The sequence below is a fragment of the Amaranthus tricolor genome, chromosome 10 (genome assembly GCF_026212465.1).
Source record: "Amaranthus tricolor cultivar Red isolate AtriRed21 chromosome 10, ASM2621246v1, whole genome shotgun sequence".
Taxonomy (NCBI): Eukaryota; Viridiplantae; Streptophyta; class Magnoliopsida; order Caryophyllales; family Amaranthaceae; genus Amaranthus; species Amaranthus tricolor.
The window spans coordinates 22,678,293-22,697,821 of NC_080056.1; the positions used below are offsets into that span (position 1 = coordinate 22,678,293).

Genomic DNA, 19,529 nt, shown 5'->3' on the forward strand with positions numbered 1-19,529 from the left:
GCATGGGTGACCTCCTGGGAAGTGTTCTCGGGTGCGCATGAGTGAGGCCAAAATGCGCTGGAAAGACTTGTGTTGGTTTGTGGGGCCAGTCTACAAGTTTCCATGAGTAGTCACCCGCGGTCCGAGGGGCCGGGGTGTTACAAATGGTATCAGAGCAACCCTGCGACCGTGGCTGATAGTGTTCAGTGCACCTAGCGGGGAAAAAGATCCTGAAGTTACGGTCCAACGAGGACGTTGTATTATTAAGTGGGGGTGAGTGTAATACCCCAGATTTAGCTTGAAAAAGGATTGATAGACTACTCATATCAACAAGGTGCATCTTCATTTCTAGGGAGGCCATTTGCTAAGAACTCCACAGTTAAGCGTGCTTGGTGGAGAGCAATCTTAGGATGGGTGACCTCCTGGGAAGTGTTCTCGGGTGCGCACGAGTGAGGCCAAAATGCGCTCAAAAGACTTGTGTTGGTTTGTGGGGCCAGTCTACAAGTCTTTATGAGTATTTACCCGCGGTCCGAGGGGCCGGGCTGTTACAAATGTACAAAGTAATAAACAATGATTAAACCAATAATCCAATGATAATCACCAATAATCTCTTTATAATAATAAATTCTCGGTATATATAATATAATATTATGTACGTACATATATATAATATACATTAAAGTCCTAAAAAAATCTATACTAATTAAAATTTATCAAGGACAAAAATTAGCAAGATACGCAGCAATCTTGTCTTTTAATTCGCGCACCTCTCCATTTCTCAGAGGGCGCGTTTCCTTCGGAATATCGTATAAAACCTATAATATAATATAAAATTAAAAGATTAATAAACATTAGATTTTACCAATAATAATTAATATTATAGTAAATATATATATTATAATATAATTTAAGAACATAACAAATAATATCGTCCATGTATTTCAACCTATAGTAGCCGCAATCAACAAAATTAGGAGGTTGTTGAAAGCATAAGAGAAAATAGATGTTAGTGCCAAAAAAGCTTAAAAACGCATAAAATCGCAACTAAATTAACACGCAATTTCTAGCATATGACTATGATTTACAATTCTAACCACTTCAACACAATAATATATACCTAATAGTGTTGTGTGCCAAGTTTCGTGCAAAACAAACCAAGTTTTAGCTACTTTATGCGCAAAAGTGCCAAAAATGCTTAAAAACCCTTAAAATCGCAACTTAACACGTAATTTCTAGCATATGACAATGATTTTCAATTCTAACCACTTCAACACAATAATATATACCAAATAATGTTGTGTGCCATGTTTCGTGCAAATCAAACCAAATCAAATCAAACCCACTCCTATGACACTCTTCTAAGTTCTCGTTTTCATACCGATACAACACATTCGGACACGCATGAATCTTCTGGTACTCTAAGCCGAAAGGACACATGAGCTTTTTGGCATATTATGTCGACTTTGGAAGTTCATTTACCTCAGGATGCATCTCACCTAACGCTTCTAATAGCATTGTGAAACTAGCGTCACTCCAATTGAACTTTGACTTAATGTTGAAAATTGCCAACACTCCTGTTAGTTTGGTGAATTTTGTACATCCAGGGTACAAAGGCTTTTTAGAAGCCTCTGTCAACAAGTCAAAAATACGAGGAAGTTCTTCCAACTCATCCTCGACTCCCTCCATCATCCCATCAACACGATCCACATCCTCATCGACATTCTCTTCATCTGTCTCATATCCATCAACATGACCTACTACATACTCATTGACATCGGCCACATAATTGACGTCCTCAACAACAATTTTCTCTTTGTAAACTCCCTTCTCACCATGCCAAACCCAAACATGATATTGAGGCCTAAACCAACATCGAAGTATGTGCTCCATAAGTATATCAACACTATCTACCTTTGATAGATTGCCACAAGTGACACATAGGCAATAAAAACCAATTCCCCCCGTCCTAACTTGATGTTCAACCGCAATACTACAAAATTCTAATACGCCATTAATAAACTCCGACGATTCAATGCTTCCATACATCCAAGAACGATCTTTTGTCATCCCAATTAGTGTGATTAATTAATTCAAAACGAAATTAATACACAACTTTTATACATATATACTTATTTATAACAAACATATTCAACCCTAAAAATATATACTTATTTATACCAAATCTATTTAACCCTAAATATACAGACTTCATATTCTAATTCTATACTTCATACTTCAATATTAAGCACTACATTGTAAATAAAATCATATTCTAATTCTAATAGTTAAAGACATAACTATAACAACATACCACATTTTTAACAAATTAAACAAATACTTAACAAACTAATCACATAAACTTGAATAATGTAAAATTCACAAATAATTTGATATCTTTAGCACTAAATTACTAATTTACATGTTAAACAACAAAGATATGAACTTGCAAATTAGTAAAATAAATATAATTACCTTGATTTCGTGGGTTATGTTATCTCCAACGAAAAACAGAGAAACAAAATTAGTATACAAACAGTTGTCCTAATTTTCGAGTGTTTTCATGAATATCTTGCAAAACTTAAATGTTTAACAAATTAAAAAAGAGAAAAAATACCTTAATGTCGTGGGTTTTGAAGATGAACAAGATCAAATTTCGTGGGTTTGAAGATGAAGAACAAGTTTGAAGAAACAGTCAGTTGCTCAGTTTTTCGAGTGTTTTTCAATGGTGGGTTTAAAACAGGTTTTGAAGATGAATAATTTATGGTTTTTAGAAGAAGAACATGAAGAATGAAACGTTGAATGGCGAAAATGGTGGGTTTGAGAGATACAATAGTTTACGTTAATTGCGAAAAATGAAACAGGTTTGTGCAATGAAATGTAATGTTACGTTGCATTGGCGGGTTTTAATTTTGTGAAATGAAAGTATTTGCTGCGGGCCCTCGATTAACCGCACCAATTGAAAGTTGCACATGAGTATTTGCTGCGGGCATTCAATTAACCGCAGCAATTGAAAGCGTTATTTGCTGCGGGCCTTAGCATAACCTCAGCAATTAATTGTGCTACTGAGTATTTGCTACGATCAAGGCCTAAAACCGCAGCAATTAATGGTTTTTTTTTTCTTATTCTTTTTCCTATTTATTGCTGCGTATATACAAAAACCGCAGCAAATGATAAGCATTAATTACGTTTTTTTCCTCTAGTGTACTAATATCATGTATCTATAACTTCATTAACAACCTAATAAGGATATTTGTAATTCACAACAATCAAACCACAACAGTTAGTAGCTATTATTCTCAATTTAATCAATCAAAATCACTTTCATAGTCAACTAAGATCATAACTATTACTAATTATTCACAATAATAACCAATCGACCAAATCTTAAAACAACTTTTAAAGTTATTTAATCAATCATCACCAAAATATAGTATAAAACACACATTATTGGTAGTTTCATCTCTAAATCCAAGCCCTAATCGTCTTGTGTTCAAAGATCATACTAAGATTCGAAGAAACTAATACAAAATCAACACACAACCCATAATTTCAAATCACACTTTAAACCCTAAGTCGTAAATATGTTTAATTCATCAATAAAAGTCTTACACACCAAAAAGATTCAATGAAATTAACACAAAACCAACATCAAACTCAATACACTTAATAAAACTCCAATTAAAGCTAGAAAAGTAATTGAGGAAAGAGGAGATGGCTCACAATTGGGGGACTAGAAAAGGGTGAGAGTATGGGTAACTATTTTGGTGATGGTGGAGGGTGGACAGTCGGCTGCTACTGCTGGAGTCCTTCGGTGCGCCTACCGCTGAGGGGAAAGAAGAGACACGGCCTATTGTCGGTGTCTGGGCTGCTGCTTGCTGCTCGTGGGAGGAGGTGACACGTCTGTGCAGGTGGTTGCTCATAGGTGGCTGGTTGGGGCCAGCTGCTGGTGGCACAGCACGGGGGAAAGGACGAGAAAGTAGCGGCTGGTGGGGAAGCACCGAGGGTTTCGTGCCCTTTTTATCATGGTTATTTTTATTATTATGATTATTATTATTATTTTTTATTATTATTATTATTATTATTATTATTATTATTATTATTATTATTATTATTATTATTATTATTATTATTATTATTATTTAGTTATTTATTTATCTATATTCATCTTCTTGCAAGGGACCTTCGTGTACTTACAAATTTAATAAAATAACAATTTTAATTCGAACCTCTTTATTTTAGAAATTGTGATTGTATTTTTAATATAAATATATGTTAATATTTAAATTCGTATATGAAAGAAGCTTATTAAAACTACTTTCTAAATTTATTTAACATAATTATAAAATCCCCAAAAGTTATTAAAATATTAATTAATGACGTCGGAAAATCTCGGGGTGTTACATGTAATATGTAAAAGTAGATTTTAATGATTTAAGTTTTCTTTGTTTTTTTAAAAATACTGTTTTGTTTTATTTCTTTTTCGTAATAATCACAGCTCGATAAACTTCCGCTTTAGCATTACTTACTACTCCCTCCGATCTTATGAATTAGTCCTATTTCCTTATTTGGCAAAACCTTTGAATTAGTCCCATTTCTATTTTTGGCAATCCTTTTTTACTTAAATATCCTTAGTTCACACAAGTAATTACGAATATACCCCCATATACCTTACTTACCCAACTACCCTTCACTACTTAAAAATACCCAACTACCACCTTTTACATGGACCCCACACAACCCTTAATATCCGTGCCCAAGCTATATGGGACTATATCAAAAGATCGGAGGGAGTATTATATTATATTAAACCTATATTTAGAAAAGAACAGTCCGTTACAAGGGTCATCTCGCGGTTTATTTCTCAATGTGTACAAGACTAAACTATTCCCTAAGGAGGATCCAAGAAGTAGAGAACCTAGGGTTTTGCCATCTAACATATCTCGTCCTTGTGCGAGGGTGAAACTTCTTAGTGGGCCGGTGAGTACGAATTAGAGCTTTTGTCGTGATTTTTCCTTAAAGAGGGTTTCTAAAATTATTGAGCTCGTGGCAGTTGTTAGCAAGCTCCGTGATCGACAATGTGAGCTTCTCCTTCATCGCTGTTGTGCTGGGGTTGAGAGGTTATTTTACGCGTTGAGGACTTGCCCTTCAGATTGGTTTGTGGATGCGCAGGTCCAGTTTGATCATGCTTTGTGCTTTTTGTTGGAAAAAGTTGTTACAGCCTCTGAACCGGGTTTTGGAGATTGGCAATGGAGGTTAGGAAAGTGCACCAGTATAAACCCGGACCAGACCGAACAGGAATCGGTTGGACCAAAAGATCGGATTTTGAAATTTTAAGGACCGAAAATCGGACCTGTTACCTCCGGTTCGGTTCTGGTCTGACCCTGAGAAATACCAGTTCGGTCCAGATTTGGACCAGCTACTTTTTAACTCATATTATTTTTACTCATTATAATTTAAAAAAAAATATCAACTCACACAAGAACTAAAATAATTCCAGAAGAAAGCATAAACAAATAAAAAAAAAATCAAAAAATTACAAGCCATAAAAACCAATTAGAAATATTTTGAAATTATTTTTTTCTTTAACTGTTGTTGAAACAGTAGCGAAATTACAAATTTATTTTTTGGGTTTCAATTGCTTAAATCACAAATTGATTTTTTGGGATTCAATTACTTTAATCTAGGAGGGTTCCTATTTATATGTGAAAGTTAGAAATAATTTCATATTCACCGTATGTAACCAGTCTAACCCTAAATTTTTTGGGTATCGACTGGACCAGACCGAAACCCGAACTCGAGAATTTTTATGGACCGGAGATCAGGGCTGATGGTTCCGATCCGGACCGATTTTTGTCCGGGTTCAAACGATTCAGGTTTAGACTGCCAGTCCCGTGTGATTTTGCATAGCCCTAATGGAGGTTAGCCACCTTCCCTATTAAGATGGGTTGGCTTGGGATCTACTCAGCAGACAATGTTATTAACTAGGCCTTCCTCACTTCTCATCTTCAAACCAGCTCGCTCCAAGCTAACGTTTTGGAAAATAGCAATCTTTCTTCCTTGGATTCGGCTTTTCAACGTGCTCTTGGTCTCTTCTGAGTTTTTTATGGCTCTAACGCTTTTTCTCTCAATGATGAACCCGCTGTCCTCCATTGATACAAAAGCTGGTAAGGGCTTATTTTAATGTTGTTGAGAAAAGCCTTATCTCTAGTTAAATGCTCACCCCAAGACAAGTGGCATTCTTAGCTCCACTCGCGAACCACACGCCCAAAGATTTTCTGCTAAGAATCCCTATTGAGGGCTAGAGACAGAAAATGAATCATCATCAGTATCAGTCTATTTTATGTTCCTAGCTCAATATTCCCTTGTTGGCTGAAAGTTGTTTATGCCCAAACTACAACAATCCCAAAATGGATAAATGGGGCGATCACGCTGTTCATTGTTCCCATGAGATTGACGTGAAGTTTCGGCACAATTTGGTTCGGGACATGCTTATGGATATCTGCTGCAAATCTAGGATTTCGGTTTATAAGGAGGTGCTGATGGGGTTTTATTCAGAGGTAGGGAAAGAGCTTAGACCTGAGAGTCTCCTTCTGTTTAATTGGCTTCATGGAAAAGATGCATGTTTGGATGTCACTGGAGGCTCGCCCTTTACTGGTAAAGGAGTCTCGCACCTGGGGCTTCTTTAGCCAATGCTAAAGAAAGAAAGACGAAAAAGTACACTAGTAAGTGTGAGGAGAATGGCTACAAATTCATCCCTTTTGCTTTCTATACCTTTGGAGAGCAAGGGGAAGAAGCGCTCGACATGTTATTTAGCATTGCTTCGTTTTCTTTGGGTAATACTAGGTAGCACCAAGTCTCAGACATATATTTTTTAGAGACTAGCTTTTTGTATTCAAAAGATGTGAGTACTTAGCTTGTTGCTAGACTCCTCACCAACTTCCTGTAAAAGTTTCTTTTATTTTATGATATGAAATACAGTTGTATAATAATAATAATAATAATAATAATAATAATAATAATAATAATAATAATAATAATAATATAAGTGTGCGTAAATGCATTTATAAGCGTAAATAGATACAATATTTTTTATAGTGATTTATTATATATCCCAATATTCTTTTGGCTCTCTTTCCATTTTGATGATTATCATATTCCATTTCATTTTATTTACAAATCTAATATTTTTTTTCATCTTACCTACTCGATCATTTTCATGATTCAATTATATTTCGTCTAATTATCCAACTACAATTTTACAGTAAATTTAGGTGTTTTTGCGGAGAAAATATTATTTTAACATTTGTACAAAATATTTGCTTTACGTCGCACAATTACAAATTCTTGTGTTTTTCTTGGGAGTACCAATTCTCCACATCAATGATTTACATAGCAGCTCTAATAATGTAGTTGGTAGGCGTTCACTTCAATTTTCAATTTTAACTCCAAACATATTTATTGGTGAAAAAAGCTTGCTTGGTCCCTTGATATCTTTTATTGATATATCAAGATTTTTGGTAGACAACCCACTGAATACCGTTCAATTCAATTTTCAATTTTAATACCAAACATATTTATTGCTGAAAAAGCTTGTCAATGCATTGTGGTGTGAAATTAACGATGCTCCTTGGTCCCTTGATATCTTTTATTGATATATGAAAATTTTCAGATCAGATCACACCAGTCAAAACACCAAATCAGACTGAACCAGACCGTTTTATAACGGTCTAGTTCGGTCTAATCTATAGTTTTTTTTTTTAATATATTTTTTAAATTAAGAATCTATGATAATAATGTATTCATCTCTATGTATATAAATATTAATATATATTTCGAGTCTTTAATTGAATTTACGTAAGTCTTTAATGAAAATTAGCTCTTGATTCAGTAAAACGAGAAGAAAAATTGATTTAATGAAGAAAGTGAGAAGAAAGAATATCAGAAGAAAAATTAATTCAGTGAAGTGAGAGGAAGGCGCCGCAAACCGCAAGTAGAGAAAAATGAAGACAGAAGTGAGGTTTAATTTAATTTTCAACCTAAAATATAATGGGCTGGTAGAGTGGCAGTAATCTACCACTTCATATTTAGAGTTGGACCAATTGCCTAACAGCATAATGTCCTCTATTATTGCGGTTAATGGACTACAGTTTACGGGTTGCATTAGACAAAAATAATACGGTTTTCTGGTTTGGTTTGGTCTGAAAATTTAAAAATCAAGATCGGACCGGAAACTATAATATTTTATGAAAAAAAATCGGACCAGACCATTTAGACCATAGACCAGACCAAATACTTAAAATTATGGCTTGGTCCAGTTTGGTTTGTGGTTTCGACTAAACTTTGTTCAGCCCTACTCAAAAGGTCTTAAATATATTGAATGTAGTATTGGCCCATTTAATAGTATGTCTTAGATGCATTCAAATTAATTTTGTGAAGAAACTAAGATGATTGAAAGAAAACAAGCATGTTTTATAACTTATTAAGAGATTTTCCTACCTAAAATTACAATAGCTTTTCATTATCGTTACCACCATTATCATATGAATATGTGGTATTAGGTAGTCATAAAAAATTATTAATAAAAGCTTTTATTATGATCAAAGTTTCTTTACTATAAGAATAACATGATACATTTCATGAAAATTTATACTACAAATTATTCTCATTATCATCATTGGGCAAAGCCACATGGGGGCGAGGGGAGGCCACAACCCCCTTTGCCGAAAATGTGATCCTCCCCCCCTTTCCCCTAACGGATATATGATATATAGTTAATAGAGTGTGTTGGCCCTTTTAGGTTTTGATGATGACTACACTTAATGCAAAAGACTGTATTTTAGAGATTATGTGCAAGTCGATATCCGGTCTTGATAAAGATCGTTGATAGTTTCTACGACTTGGTCTATGAACATTCTACATGTCAAATATATCCAAGGAAGTTAGATAAAGAAGATCACCTAAGATGTCAAATGTAGATAGGTGGTCTACTGTTCCTAAGTTGATGATCTGACGATACTTGTCGATGAGTGGAGACAGTGCCCTGTTCCCAAGACTCAAGTCTGAAAGAATCAACATCAGCTGAAAATTTTGTAGAATATATTTTTCTGATTTTTTAGTTGATGTATGGGTGAAATTAATTTATTGCATCATTAATTTACTAAGTTAGTTGGCAAAATATTTTATAACTACACTTTAAATAAGTGGTACTTTTTCTTAAAGGTGGTGAAAACTTCTAATTTTATTTCTCTACAAAAATAGGCTTGGATTATTTGTTTTAATTAAGAAAAACTAAGTTGGCTAATTTTAGAAAATAAAACCGTGCCTTTATTTCTTGCAAATCAAGTTCCATTTACTCTTCTTTAATTTTAGGATTAAGGATGTAGTGGGTAGTTATTTCTTTCACATAGCTACATAAAGCTCCTATATAAAAGGAGTTATTTTTTAAACGGTGGTTGGATGAGTACACTTGAGATTGCAAAATTAACAAGAAATATTTTTGCTCCAAAATTGCCAATTAACTTAAAAATAGTTTCTTGTGCAACTCATTAATTTTATCCTTAGGTATTTGGCCTTTGTAAAGGGTTTAAGAGATAATTGTTGCAACTAGAGTTGGAAAAGTATAGGGGAGAAAAGAGAAGCTTTGTGTGAAGTAAGAGAAGGAGAGAGAAAGAGAAAGAGAAAGAGAAGTTGTCCCAGTTTTGTTTATTTCTTTTATGTTATTGTAACTAATTGCCTTAAACATAATATAGAATTTGAAATCCCGGGGGGTTGTGGTTTTTCCTTCTATTTAGGCCTAGAAGGTTTCCACGTACAAAATTGTGTTGTCTCTTTCTACTTTGGCGCATTAAGTTTATTTTTTAAATCCACAATCTAATTCCGTAAAAACACTTAAATTTATCAAACTACAATGCACCCCCCTCTTATTGTCTCTAACCGTTTCTACAGAGTGCAAAAATATAACAAATATACTGTAGCTCAGTGGTTGCAGTAACACATTTGTAACCTAAAGTGTTAAGTGATCAAATATTAATTAGAACTATTATTTTTCAATAAACTAATACACTTATATTATAAGGTCATAACTCTCTATCTTTCATAATTTTACATTCATCATATTTAGTGTGTGTGCTTATATTTTTACTGTTTTAATTTTAATACTTTTTTAAGAGACTTATTAGGCGAATATATGAAATAAAAAATACTTGGTGTTTTTTTTCAAAACCGTTTATTATAGGGAAGCTTCAACTCCATTTGTTAATATGAGTTTTTTTATGATTCAATTTCATTTCAGTCTATATGCATGATTTTAAAATTTTTATAGTTTAACAAGATTTTATGTAGAAATTAATTTGCTAGTATGTTGACTATTTGGCTCTTCTAATTTACTTTTGATATTGCTATATATATCAACAATAGCATAAACAGACCTATAAAAAATGTTTGATATTATATATAAAAATTTTAAAAAATAAAAGTAATAAATTTTGTTAATTTATAAATTAATTAGTCTTCACAATTATTTATAGTCAAGAAACTTCTAATTAAGTACTTTGGGAAAAATAGTATGACAATTTGATACTTTTGGTTTATTCTATTTTTAAAATTGGTAAATTGTACAATTTTATTAGATTTTAGAATAGCTAAAATGGAAAGTTTAATTAACTTTATTTGCCGCATAAGCCAATAAAAATCTTTTATTATATGAGAATAACACGTGAAATTTTCTAATCTTTTTATTAGATTGTATGATTGAAAGCGATTGATTAATTTTATTTGTCGTACCAGTCAACATAAGCCAATATAAAAATCTCCCAACATTTAACTCCATGAGAATGATATATAGAAATTTCTAGTCATTTTATTGGATTATATGATAATTTATTATACGTATGATAAAATATAAAATAATTTTTATTATAGATAATAATAGTGATTGAGTTAAGATATTGCATGTACAAAGAGTTAAACTAATAAAATAATTTACGTAATACAAACATTATCAATACAGCTAACTATATTATGTTTTAAGAAACATTTCTACTATTTAATAATTAAAACCAAACATGCAGTATATTATATTATGCTTTAATTAATTCAAAACATTATAATCCATCTTAGATATAAGCATATTTTTTCAAAAATCATCAGTTATGCCTGTTAGAAGATAAAAAGAAAATTACTCAAATATATATATATATATATATATATATATATATATATATATATATATATATATATATATATATATATATATATATATATATATATATATATATATATATATATATATTTATTTATTTATTTATTTATTTATTTATTTATATAAATAAAAAAAAAACTGAAATCAGGTGGCTATGCCTTCATAAGGCTCTATAAATAGCAACCAGCTTAACCATGCAACACACCACGCACAAAACAAAACTTAACTCAAGATGGGGATGAAGAACATGGCAGTACTTAAGTTTATAGTTATGTTCGCCTTTGTAATTTTACTAATCCAACTCGAAACTGCTCAAGCATCTGACCCATACCCGCTCTCTAACATAATGCTGGAAGGAATCGGACGCAATTCTCTACAATGTGTTGGATTCAAGGAACAATGCGGCCCCTTATACTGGTGTTGCGGAACTTGTTATTGTGACTATGTTTATTCGGCGGGTAGATTTCAATGCACAACTGCGGCGTTCGATACTTGGTGTGGTTAAAAAAAATGCAATAATTCTATATATTATAATATTATCCAACATTTAATAAATCATATTGTTCTACATCAGTGTGTTGTTGGCTTTTAAGGCCATTATATTGTTAGTTGTTGTTGTTATTAATTTAAGTTGAAAAATATATGCCAAGTATCATTATGGTTATTGTTAGTAATTTTTGCTTAAATTTTCGATATGATGTTATTTAATTTTTGATTTCTTTCTTATGCTTAATTATTAATAATTCTTTAGGAGTATATAGTCTTGTTTTATTTGGAATATGTAATTTTATTCAACTGAAATTTAAGTTTGATACTTGCTGTCCAGTTTTTTAAATCTTTAGATCCCTTCAACTACCCTATGAAAAATAATTCATTCGATTTTTACTGTAGCAACTAGTGTTCATCAACTGATCGTATTTGATATATCTTTTTAATAGTTTTAAACCCACGAAGAACCCATTGTTGTTGCTCATCTTAAACCCACGGAAAACCCACGAAATTTTGGCTTAGTTCTTGCTCATTTTCAAGGTATAATTTTTTAAAGCTTACTTCTCAAACTCATTATTGTTCATGCTTCATTAATTGTATTTTAGGGTTTAGTTTTCTTTATACTAATTTTTTTTTTTCATTTTATAGGTTATAGAAGAAGTATTACCATTATGCTCCTTGCTAAGGATTGCATTCTACTGGGCTGCTGCTTCAATTGGGTCGCCTGTCTCTGCCTTCGATGAGGTGTTAGTCCCTTTTCCGGTGCTTCCGTGGACAATTGACGTCCAGCTTGGGGCCGATTGTTCTGATGCCATCGAAAGGCTAGGGGAATTAAAGGAGCTGGGGTTAAGGGTGGATGCGTTGAGCACGTCGCAAGTCTGGGCTGAATCAATCTCAGGCTGTTTTCCAGTGGTAGCCGGTGCCAACACTTGGTAGGTTCCACCATGCCTGGCCAGCAAAGGGGAACCAGAGGGGAGGGCCATTTAGAGAGAGAAACGGGGAGGTTAGAGAGTGTTTTATTATTATTATTATTATTATTATTATTATCATTATTATTATTATTATTATTATTATTATTATTATTATTATTATTATTATTATTGTTATTAATTATTATTATTATTATTATTATTACTATTTTTAAAGTGATCACTTACGTTGATTACGTATAGTATTAAAGTGATAAATAATTATAGTTTTATAGTGATCATTTACAATCAAATTGTGTTTTTACTTTCTCATAATTATGACACTACGAGTGAGCTGATTATTATGTAGCATTAGACTTTAGCTTGAGATAAAATCTCATTTTCAACCCTAACTTGATCTGGGAGAAAAACAATACTATTATTTTTTTCACAAATTCTTGTGAGAGAAGATCTCTTTCAGAGTCTTTTATTAGGCTGGCCTATAAAGGAAAATGTAGAGTAACTGACTCAGGGTATTAAAGATATTGTAAGTAGGCGTTTAAAATATTGTAAATAGGCATTAAGGATAAAGTAAGTAGACATTTAAGGATGATGAAAGTAAGTATTAAAGATACGGTAAGTAGGCATTAAGAATATTGTAAGTAGGCTTTAATAATTTCATAAGTAGGCATTACGAATGATGTAAATAGGCATTAAGGATACAGTAAGTAAGCATTAATCTTTAACGAGTTAGGCTTGAGTGACGTGCCTTAGAGAGACGACATTTCAGGAGACCAGCTATATTTTCTTTAGACTTTCCGCAAACATTTATATTTTCTTCGTTGTCCATCACTGATTAGTGGTAACTTATTAATTGCAATTTGTAAGGAGTTAAATCGTATACTTCATTTACATTATTAAAGGGTTAAAAGTTAAATCATATACTTCTACCAGAAGTGTCAAAGATTCTTAATGTTAATAATAATTTATACAATTTGTAAGTACTTATTAATTGCAAAATACTCCCATATATCCTAAGTGACAAATGTTTTTTTTTTGTGGGAAGACAAAAAATGTCTGATCAACTTAGTATTCAAGAATCCAGAAAACGTGCAAGGGAGTATGTGGATAAAGATAAGAAAGTTGTTATGGCGGTTGTAGGTTTTTTCATGACTGTTATTGTGCCTTGGTTTGATTGAGGTATGGAGTAAAGGAAATAACATGGAATCAACAAGAACGTATGAATAGACGAACTATTTGGATGGACACGTTGATGAATGATATAATATGTAGGGAGCAATTACGTCTAGACAAATGTTGTTTTGAAAAATTGTGCAATATTTTACAATCCAAGGGTGGTTTAGTGACTACAAGATATGTTACAGTGAAAGAAATTGTTGCAATGTTTCTTCATGTTCTTGCACATGATTTGAAAAATAGAACATTACAAGCAACCTTTGCACGTTTTGGAGAGACTATTAGTCGACAATTCCATGTAGTTCTTAAAGCACTGCTCAAGCTTGGAAAGTATTATATAAAACCATGTAATAACCAGAGCAATTACACAAAGGATACAAAGTGGAATAGGTTTGAGGTAAGTTATAGTATTAAAAATAAATTGATGTCTTTACTTTCTTAGGAGGTTTGATTTGTAGTATTAACTAGCATAAACCATATTAGGGCGTTGCTGGAGCTCTCGATGGGACTCATATTAAAATGACTGTGCCTACTGAGGATCGAGCTCGATACCGAGATAGAAAGGGGGACATTAGCACCAATGTTTTAGCTGCATGTGATTCAAATCTTCGTTTTACTTACGTTTTGCCTGGTTAGGAAGGTTCTGCTTCGGATCCACGCGTTCTTCGTGATGCTCTTCAAAGGCCTAATGGTTTGAAGATTCCTAGAAGTAAGACTTTATATGTGTAAGAACAACCTATTAATTTACACCAAATGTAAAATGAAATGCTAATATATGTATAATAATTATATAATGCAGATAAGTATTTTCTTGTGGATTTGGGATTTGCTAACCCTGAAGGTTTTCTAGCTCATTATAGAGGTACGAGGTACCATTTGAATTTCTGGAGAGGCACCACTCCAACAAATTATAAAGAGCTTTTTAATTTACAACATTTTTCAGCTCGAAACACAATTGAAAGGGCTTTGGGGTTATTGAAAAAGCGATGGAATATACTTAGAGATCTAAGTTTTTATGATAAATGACTCAAATTAGAATTATCAACGCTTGTTTTATTCTTCATAACTTTTTGAGGGATGAAATTATGGATGAAACAAGTCTTATTAATGAGGTAGATGAAGATTTACTAAATATAGAGACAATTGATGAAGAAGATGTAGAAGATGATTACATTATTAGTACGCAATCAAGTAATGAGTGGAAAGTGTTTAGAGATAATCTTGCTCAAAAGATGTTTGAAGAATATCAACTGCGAAGGAGACATGTTACTTGAGATTTTAGTTAGGAGATCTTTGTCCTAAATGTCTTAAATGCTTGTAGATATTAAGCTAGATTGGAAGTCTTATTATTCTCTTAAGTATTATTTGAAAAAACAACTTAATTATGTATTGTTATTTGCACTAAAGCCTCTAAAGTAGGTTGTTTTGTTGGGTACATGAAGACTTTTTTAAAATCATATGGCTTCCTTATTTGCACTGCTACTCGTAATTGTTCATATGTAATTGTTTCACTACATATTCTGTAATTTGTCTTTATATTGTTGAGGACATGCTTGTTAATGTTGATTGCCTTTGCTGAGACATACTTTTAGCATTCATCATGAAGAGACCCGAAAAAGAGCCAATGGTACCACAAAAACAACCAAAACGATCTTATCTTACTTGGAACCAAAAAATGGATGCTATACTTATCTCCACTTTGTTTGAGCAAATCAGTGAAGGAAATAAGGGGGATGGAGAATTCAAACCTCAAGCATATCATGCTATTGCTGATAACCTAAGGAACCAATTGGGTTTATTGGCTACCACCGAACATGTAAAGAATCAAATCAAAGTATGGAAGAAACATCATTCAGTTATCATAGATATTCGCACTTACACCAAGTGTAAGTGGGATGATGATAAGAAGATGCTTATTATCCCAATTGAAGACCACGAGGAATAAAGTGCCTATTGTAAGGTACTATCTCATAAATTGACTTCATCTAAATATTTGCTAGTAATGTTCTTAATTAGTTTCAATTTCATATTATCATCTATTAAAATTCTCCACCTTATTTTCAGTCTTTGCTTGTCTTTGTCTTTTGTATTATTTTCGGCCCTTGGTTTTTATATTATTGTTAGTGCTTGTGATACTTTTTATAGTAAATAAATAGAAGTATAAATAACTTGTATTTTTTATCTTTATAAAATTTATCTAGTAATTTTTTTAAATAGGTCAATCCCGTGGCGTCTGCTTATAGAAATAAGAATATCGATCATTGGGATGCAATATGCACACTATTTGCCATGGATAGAGCTACGGGTCAAGAAGCTGAGCAACATAAAGAATCTGTGGCAGCTATGGAGAAAGAAAATGAAACTTGCAGTGCATCTGAGGCAAACTCTGCATCATCTAACAAGAGGTCAAAGAAAGATTCTATCGTGGATGTTATTTCTAGATTTACAGAGTCGTTTGAAAACTATCTACAATCAAACAAACTTCCACCTAAGCCCGATTCCAAAGAGGTTTATGATGTTGTTTCAAAGGTTGCCGGACTAGATCGACATGAAGTCTTGAAGACAACAAATCTGTTTTTGAAGGATACAGAAGAGTTTGTTATGTTAAAGGAACTACCAGAAAATGAGAAATTAGACTGGGTGTTACTATGTCTTAATTCTTGAGTAGTTTTTTTCAAATTTTATTTTTGTTTATATGGACAGTTTGGATGTGTTTAGAGTGGTATTGACTATATTTTTCCAAAAAAGATTTTGAACCATTATGTTTGATTAAATGTTACTATTGAAATCAAGAATTGTAATTCTTCATTTTTGCCAAACAATGTTAGAATTTGAAACTTAGAAATTGAAAATCTCATTGATTCCAAACAAATTTTAGGATTTGTAATTATGAAATTGTAAATTCTAAGATTTTCCAAACAATAAATTTGAAATTGAAATTCAAAATTTAGAAATTCAAAATTAAATTCTGAAAAATTCAATTCAATTCTTGGTTTCCAAACGCTATCTAAGGATAAAGGTAACAATTAGCAAATCAGAACAATAATCACATCCCTTAATTGACATTTAACCTTAAAAAAATTAAGAATAAAAGTAATAATTAACCTTCAAAATATGAGCGTTAAAAATCTCATCTCATTGCTACGGCATTGCATTGCACAGTTTTGAATGTTTGCTTCTTATACAACATATTATCCACGTAAAATGTGGGGTTATGCCATTTATGAGAAACCATGTGCGTAGTTTTGCTATAGCATTTATGAAAATAATGACACATACATTAAGTAATGGTGATTCTATATTTATATTAATACAATTTGCAATTCCCCACATAAATAATTCAGTTAGAAGGTCCTATAATAATGTTTTTTGGTAGGCTTTTAAATTTGAAGACTCAATTATCTTAAGTGATGATAATTCAAAACACATATTAAGTTAAACAATAAATTAAGAAATTATATTTAACTGTTTAAGTAAGTCCAAAATCATATTAAATATTAAATGTTTTATTGATACATATTTTAAGTCCGAAATACATATTGAATTAAGTTTAAACTATGTTTAAATGACTTAAGTTTATTGTATTTGGATAAGGTTGTAATTACGTTTGAATTTATATTTAAATGATTATTATAATTGGATAAGATTATATTTAATTTGAATTAAATAAAAGGAACGTATGTTTAAGACATTGAAATACTTGAATTATATTTGTATTTTAAATTTGAGTTTTAAAATAAACGTCTGCTCAAGATATTTAAATGTTTGAATACATTACACGTTGATTATGTTATTACTAGGGCTGTAAATGTGGTCAGAAACCTGTTTTACCGACTTGTTACCGACCGATACCGAACCCGTTTTTGACCGAATACAAGTGACCAGATACCGACCGCTACCGAACCCGAATGGTGACCGAAACCGTTTCCGACCTGTTTTACACATACCGAAACCGACCGGTACCGAACCTGTTTTAAACCGAAAACCGTTTTCGACCTGTTTTTATCATACCGTGACCGACCGATACCGAACATGTTTTCAGACCGAAACCTGTTTTCGACCCGCTTAATACCCGTTTTTAACCGACCGTTTTTGACCGAATCTATATTGTACCGAACCTGTATTATACCGAACCTGGAACCTGTTTTGTACCGAACCTGTTTTGTACCGAACCTGTTTTGGACCGAACTTATCTACATAATTCTTCTAAGTTGTCAAAATATAATAAAATTTTATATAAAATAATTAAATTAAACTTAATTATATTATTTCTATATGATAAAAATTAAATTAAATATAAATTTTTATAAAATAAATATATAAATTATAAGTTAATATATATTAACTCAGTAATTTAGTAAAGCCTTTTTCTTTTCTAAAAAATTAAGTATAAATTTTACAAAACTCAGAAATTGCAAAATTGCATAAACATAGTTCATACTTTGCAACCAATATAATTACCAAGTTCAGGTTAATTTCCTGACTAATTAATACTGTATTAAAATCAACATATAACAATATAAACCAATACAAAATATTAACCTATGAAATTGATAAACCACTTTCATTTCATTTAATAGTTTAGACGAAATTTAAAATAGATCCATTACATTTTTTTCCCTACCAATAATATAAACATCAATAATCCTAACTACACAAAAAGTCTTTTCCAAATTTTAGTTATGCATAAGAAATTGCAAAACTAAACTAATTATATTTCTGCCTCAATCTTGGAGAACTCCGAGACCCATTTGGAGAAACAGAACCCTTGTTATCCCCATTTTTTTTACTCCTCTTTTTAGGAGTAACAGACACATTCTTTTCTTTAATTTTCTTAGAAGTATAACTCATTTCATCACTTTCATCTTCTTCCTCCTCTTCCATCACCACCTTAGATCTCCTGCTCCTAGTCCTCAATGCGACACCGCCTTTCAATAATCTGTAAGGAACTGCTCCACCAAACTTAGTGTACCTTAAGATCATATAAAAGTAACAACTTTCAGATACTGAGTATTATGATTAAGAGTATGAGATGGAAAAACGACAGAAAGTTATAATAAATAAAATAAAAAAAATATAAATTAATTATAAAATATAAATTGGGCGCTCAGATATGATAATTTGGTAAAAAACCAAATTACAAGAAAAAAATCTTCATAGAGCACTACACTTACCTGAAGCATTATCATCATGATCAGTGTTATTTTCCTCAATAACACTTAATATCTCCTTCGCATTTTCCTCGGGTTCAAACCCAAATAGCCAATTTCACGTTGTCACCAAAATTTCAACATTTTTTGGTAACAAAGAAGATCTCAATTTGTTAAGGATCCGACCACCAACACTAAAAGCAGATTCAGATGCAACAGAAGTAATTGGAATGGCTAGAATATCTCTAGCCATTAGTGCGAGTGTTGGATAAGAGGTAGACTGTCCCTTCCAATATTCAAGAACATCAAAACCATCATAATCAACAACAAGAGACATGGCCAAATAAGAGTCCACATCACCTCTCGCCGTCCTAGATGCAGAAATACGAGGAAAATCATGACGTAACTTGCGCATTTGGAACGGACGAGGAGGACCAAGGTTTGACGGAGAGGGTGCAACAGGAGCAGATTGAGTGGTATTCATATAACATTCATATAAAGCAACAAACGCAGCAAGCACATCATTTACCTTTTGTTCAACCGCAGTAGGTACATACAGCATAGAATAATAATCACTAAGGAAAGTCATCTTAAAACGTGGATCAA

At 32.2% G+C, this 19,529-nt stretch overlaps 3 protein-coding genes across 3 annotated transcripts; 2 read left to right on the forward strand and 1 right to left on the reverse strand.

Annotated features, from left to right (window-relative positions):
• Positions 1-587: 587 nt before the first annotated feature.
• LOC130825427 (uncharacterized) lies at positions 588-12,614 on the reverse strand. The gene is made up of 2 exons (XM_057690654.1): positions 12,336-12,614; positions 588-794 (listed from the first exon to the last, which is right to left on the reverse strand). Exons 1-2 carry the CDS (start codon positions 12,612-12,614, stop codon positions 693-695), a joined length of 381 nt encoding a protein of 126 aa, XP_057546637.1. The 3' UTR covers positions 588-692.
• Positions 12,615-12,819: 205 nt separating this feature from the next.
• Positions 12,820-14,585, forward strand: LOC130825426 (uncharacterized). The gene is made up of 2 exons (XM_057690653.1): positions 12,820-14,170; positions 14,257-14,585. The coding sequence occupies exons 1-2, from the start codon at positions 13,817-13,819 to the stop codon at positions 14,407-14,409; spliced, it is 507 nt and encodes a 168-aa protein (XP_057546636.1). The 5' UTR covers positions 12,820-13,816; the 3' UTR covers positions 14,410-14,585.
• Positions 14,586-15,471: 886 nt separating this feature from the next.
• On the forward strand, positions 15,472-16,321 carry LOC130825428 (uncharacterized). Its single transcript, XM_057690656.1, has 2 exons — positions 15,472-15,733; positions 15,991-16,321. The coding sequence occupies exons 1-2, from the start codon at positions 15,669-15,671 to the stop codon at positions 16,313-16,315; spliced, it is 390 nt and encodes a 129-aa protein (XP_057546639.1). The 5' UTR covers positions 15,472-15,668; the 3' UTR covers positions 16,316-16,321.
• The last annotated feature ends 3,208 nt before the right edge of the window (positions 16,322-19,529 follow it).

Excerpts from the sequence above, each read along its gene's own strand:
- LOC130825427 (XM_057690654.1), bottom strand. The coding sequence starts at position 12,614 with ATGGTGGAACCTACCAAGTGTTGGCACCGGCTACCACTGGAAAACAGC. Across the intron at positions 795-12,335 it reads CCTTAGCAAGGAGCATAATG|GTTTTATACGATATTCCGAA; the intron begins GTAATACTTCTT and ends ATTATATTATAG.
- LOC130825426 (XM_057690653.1), top strand. The coding sequence starts at position 13,817 with ATGAATAGACGAACTATTTGGATGGACACGTTGATGAATGATATAATA. Across the intron at positions 14,171-14,256 it reads CAAAGTGGAATAGGTTTGAG|GGCGTTGCTGGAGCTCTCGA; the intron begins GTAAGTTATAGT and ends AAACCATATTAG.
- LOC130825428 (XM_057690656.1), top strand. The coding sequence starts at position 15,669 with ATGATGATAAGAAGATGCTTATTATCCCAATTGAAGACCACGAGGAAT. Across the intron at positions 15,734-15,990 it reads AATAAAGTGCCTATTGTAAG|GTCAATCCCGTGGCGTCTGC; the intron begins GTACTATCTCAT and ends TTTTTTAAATAG.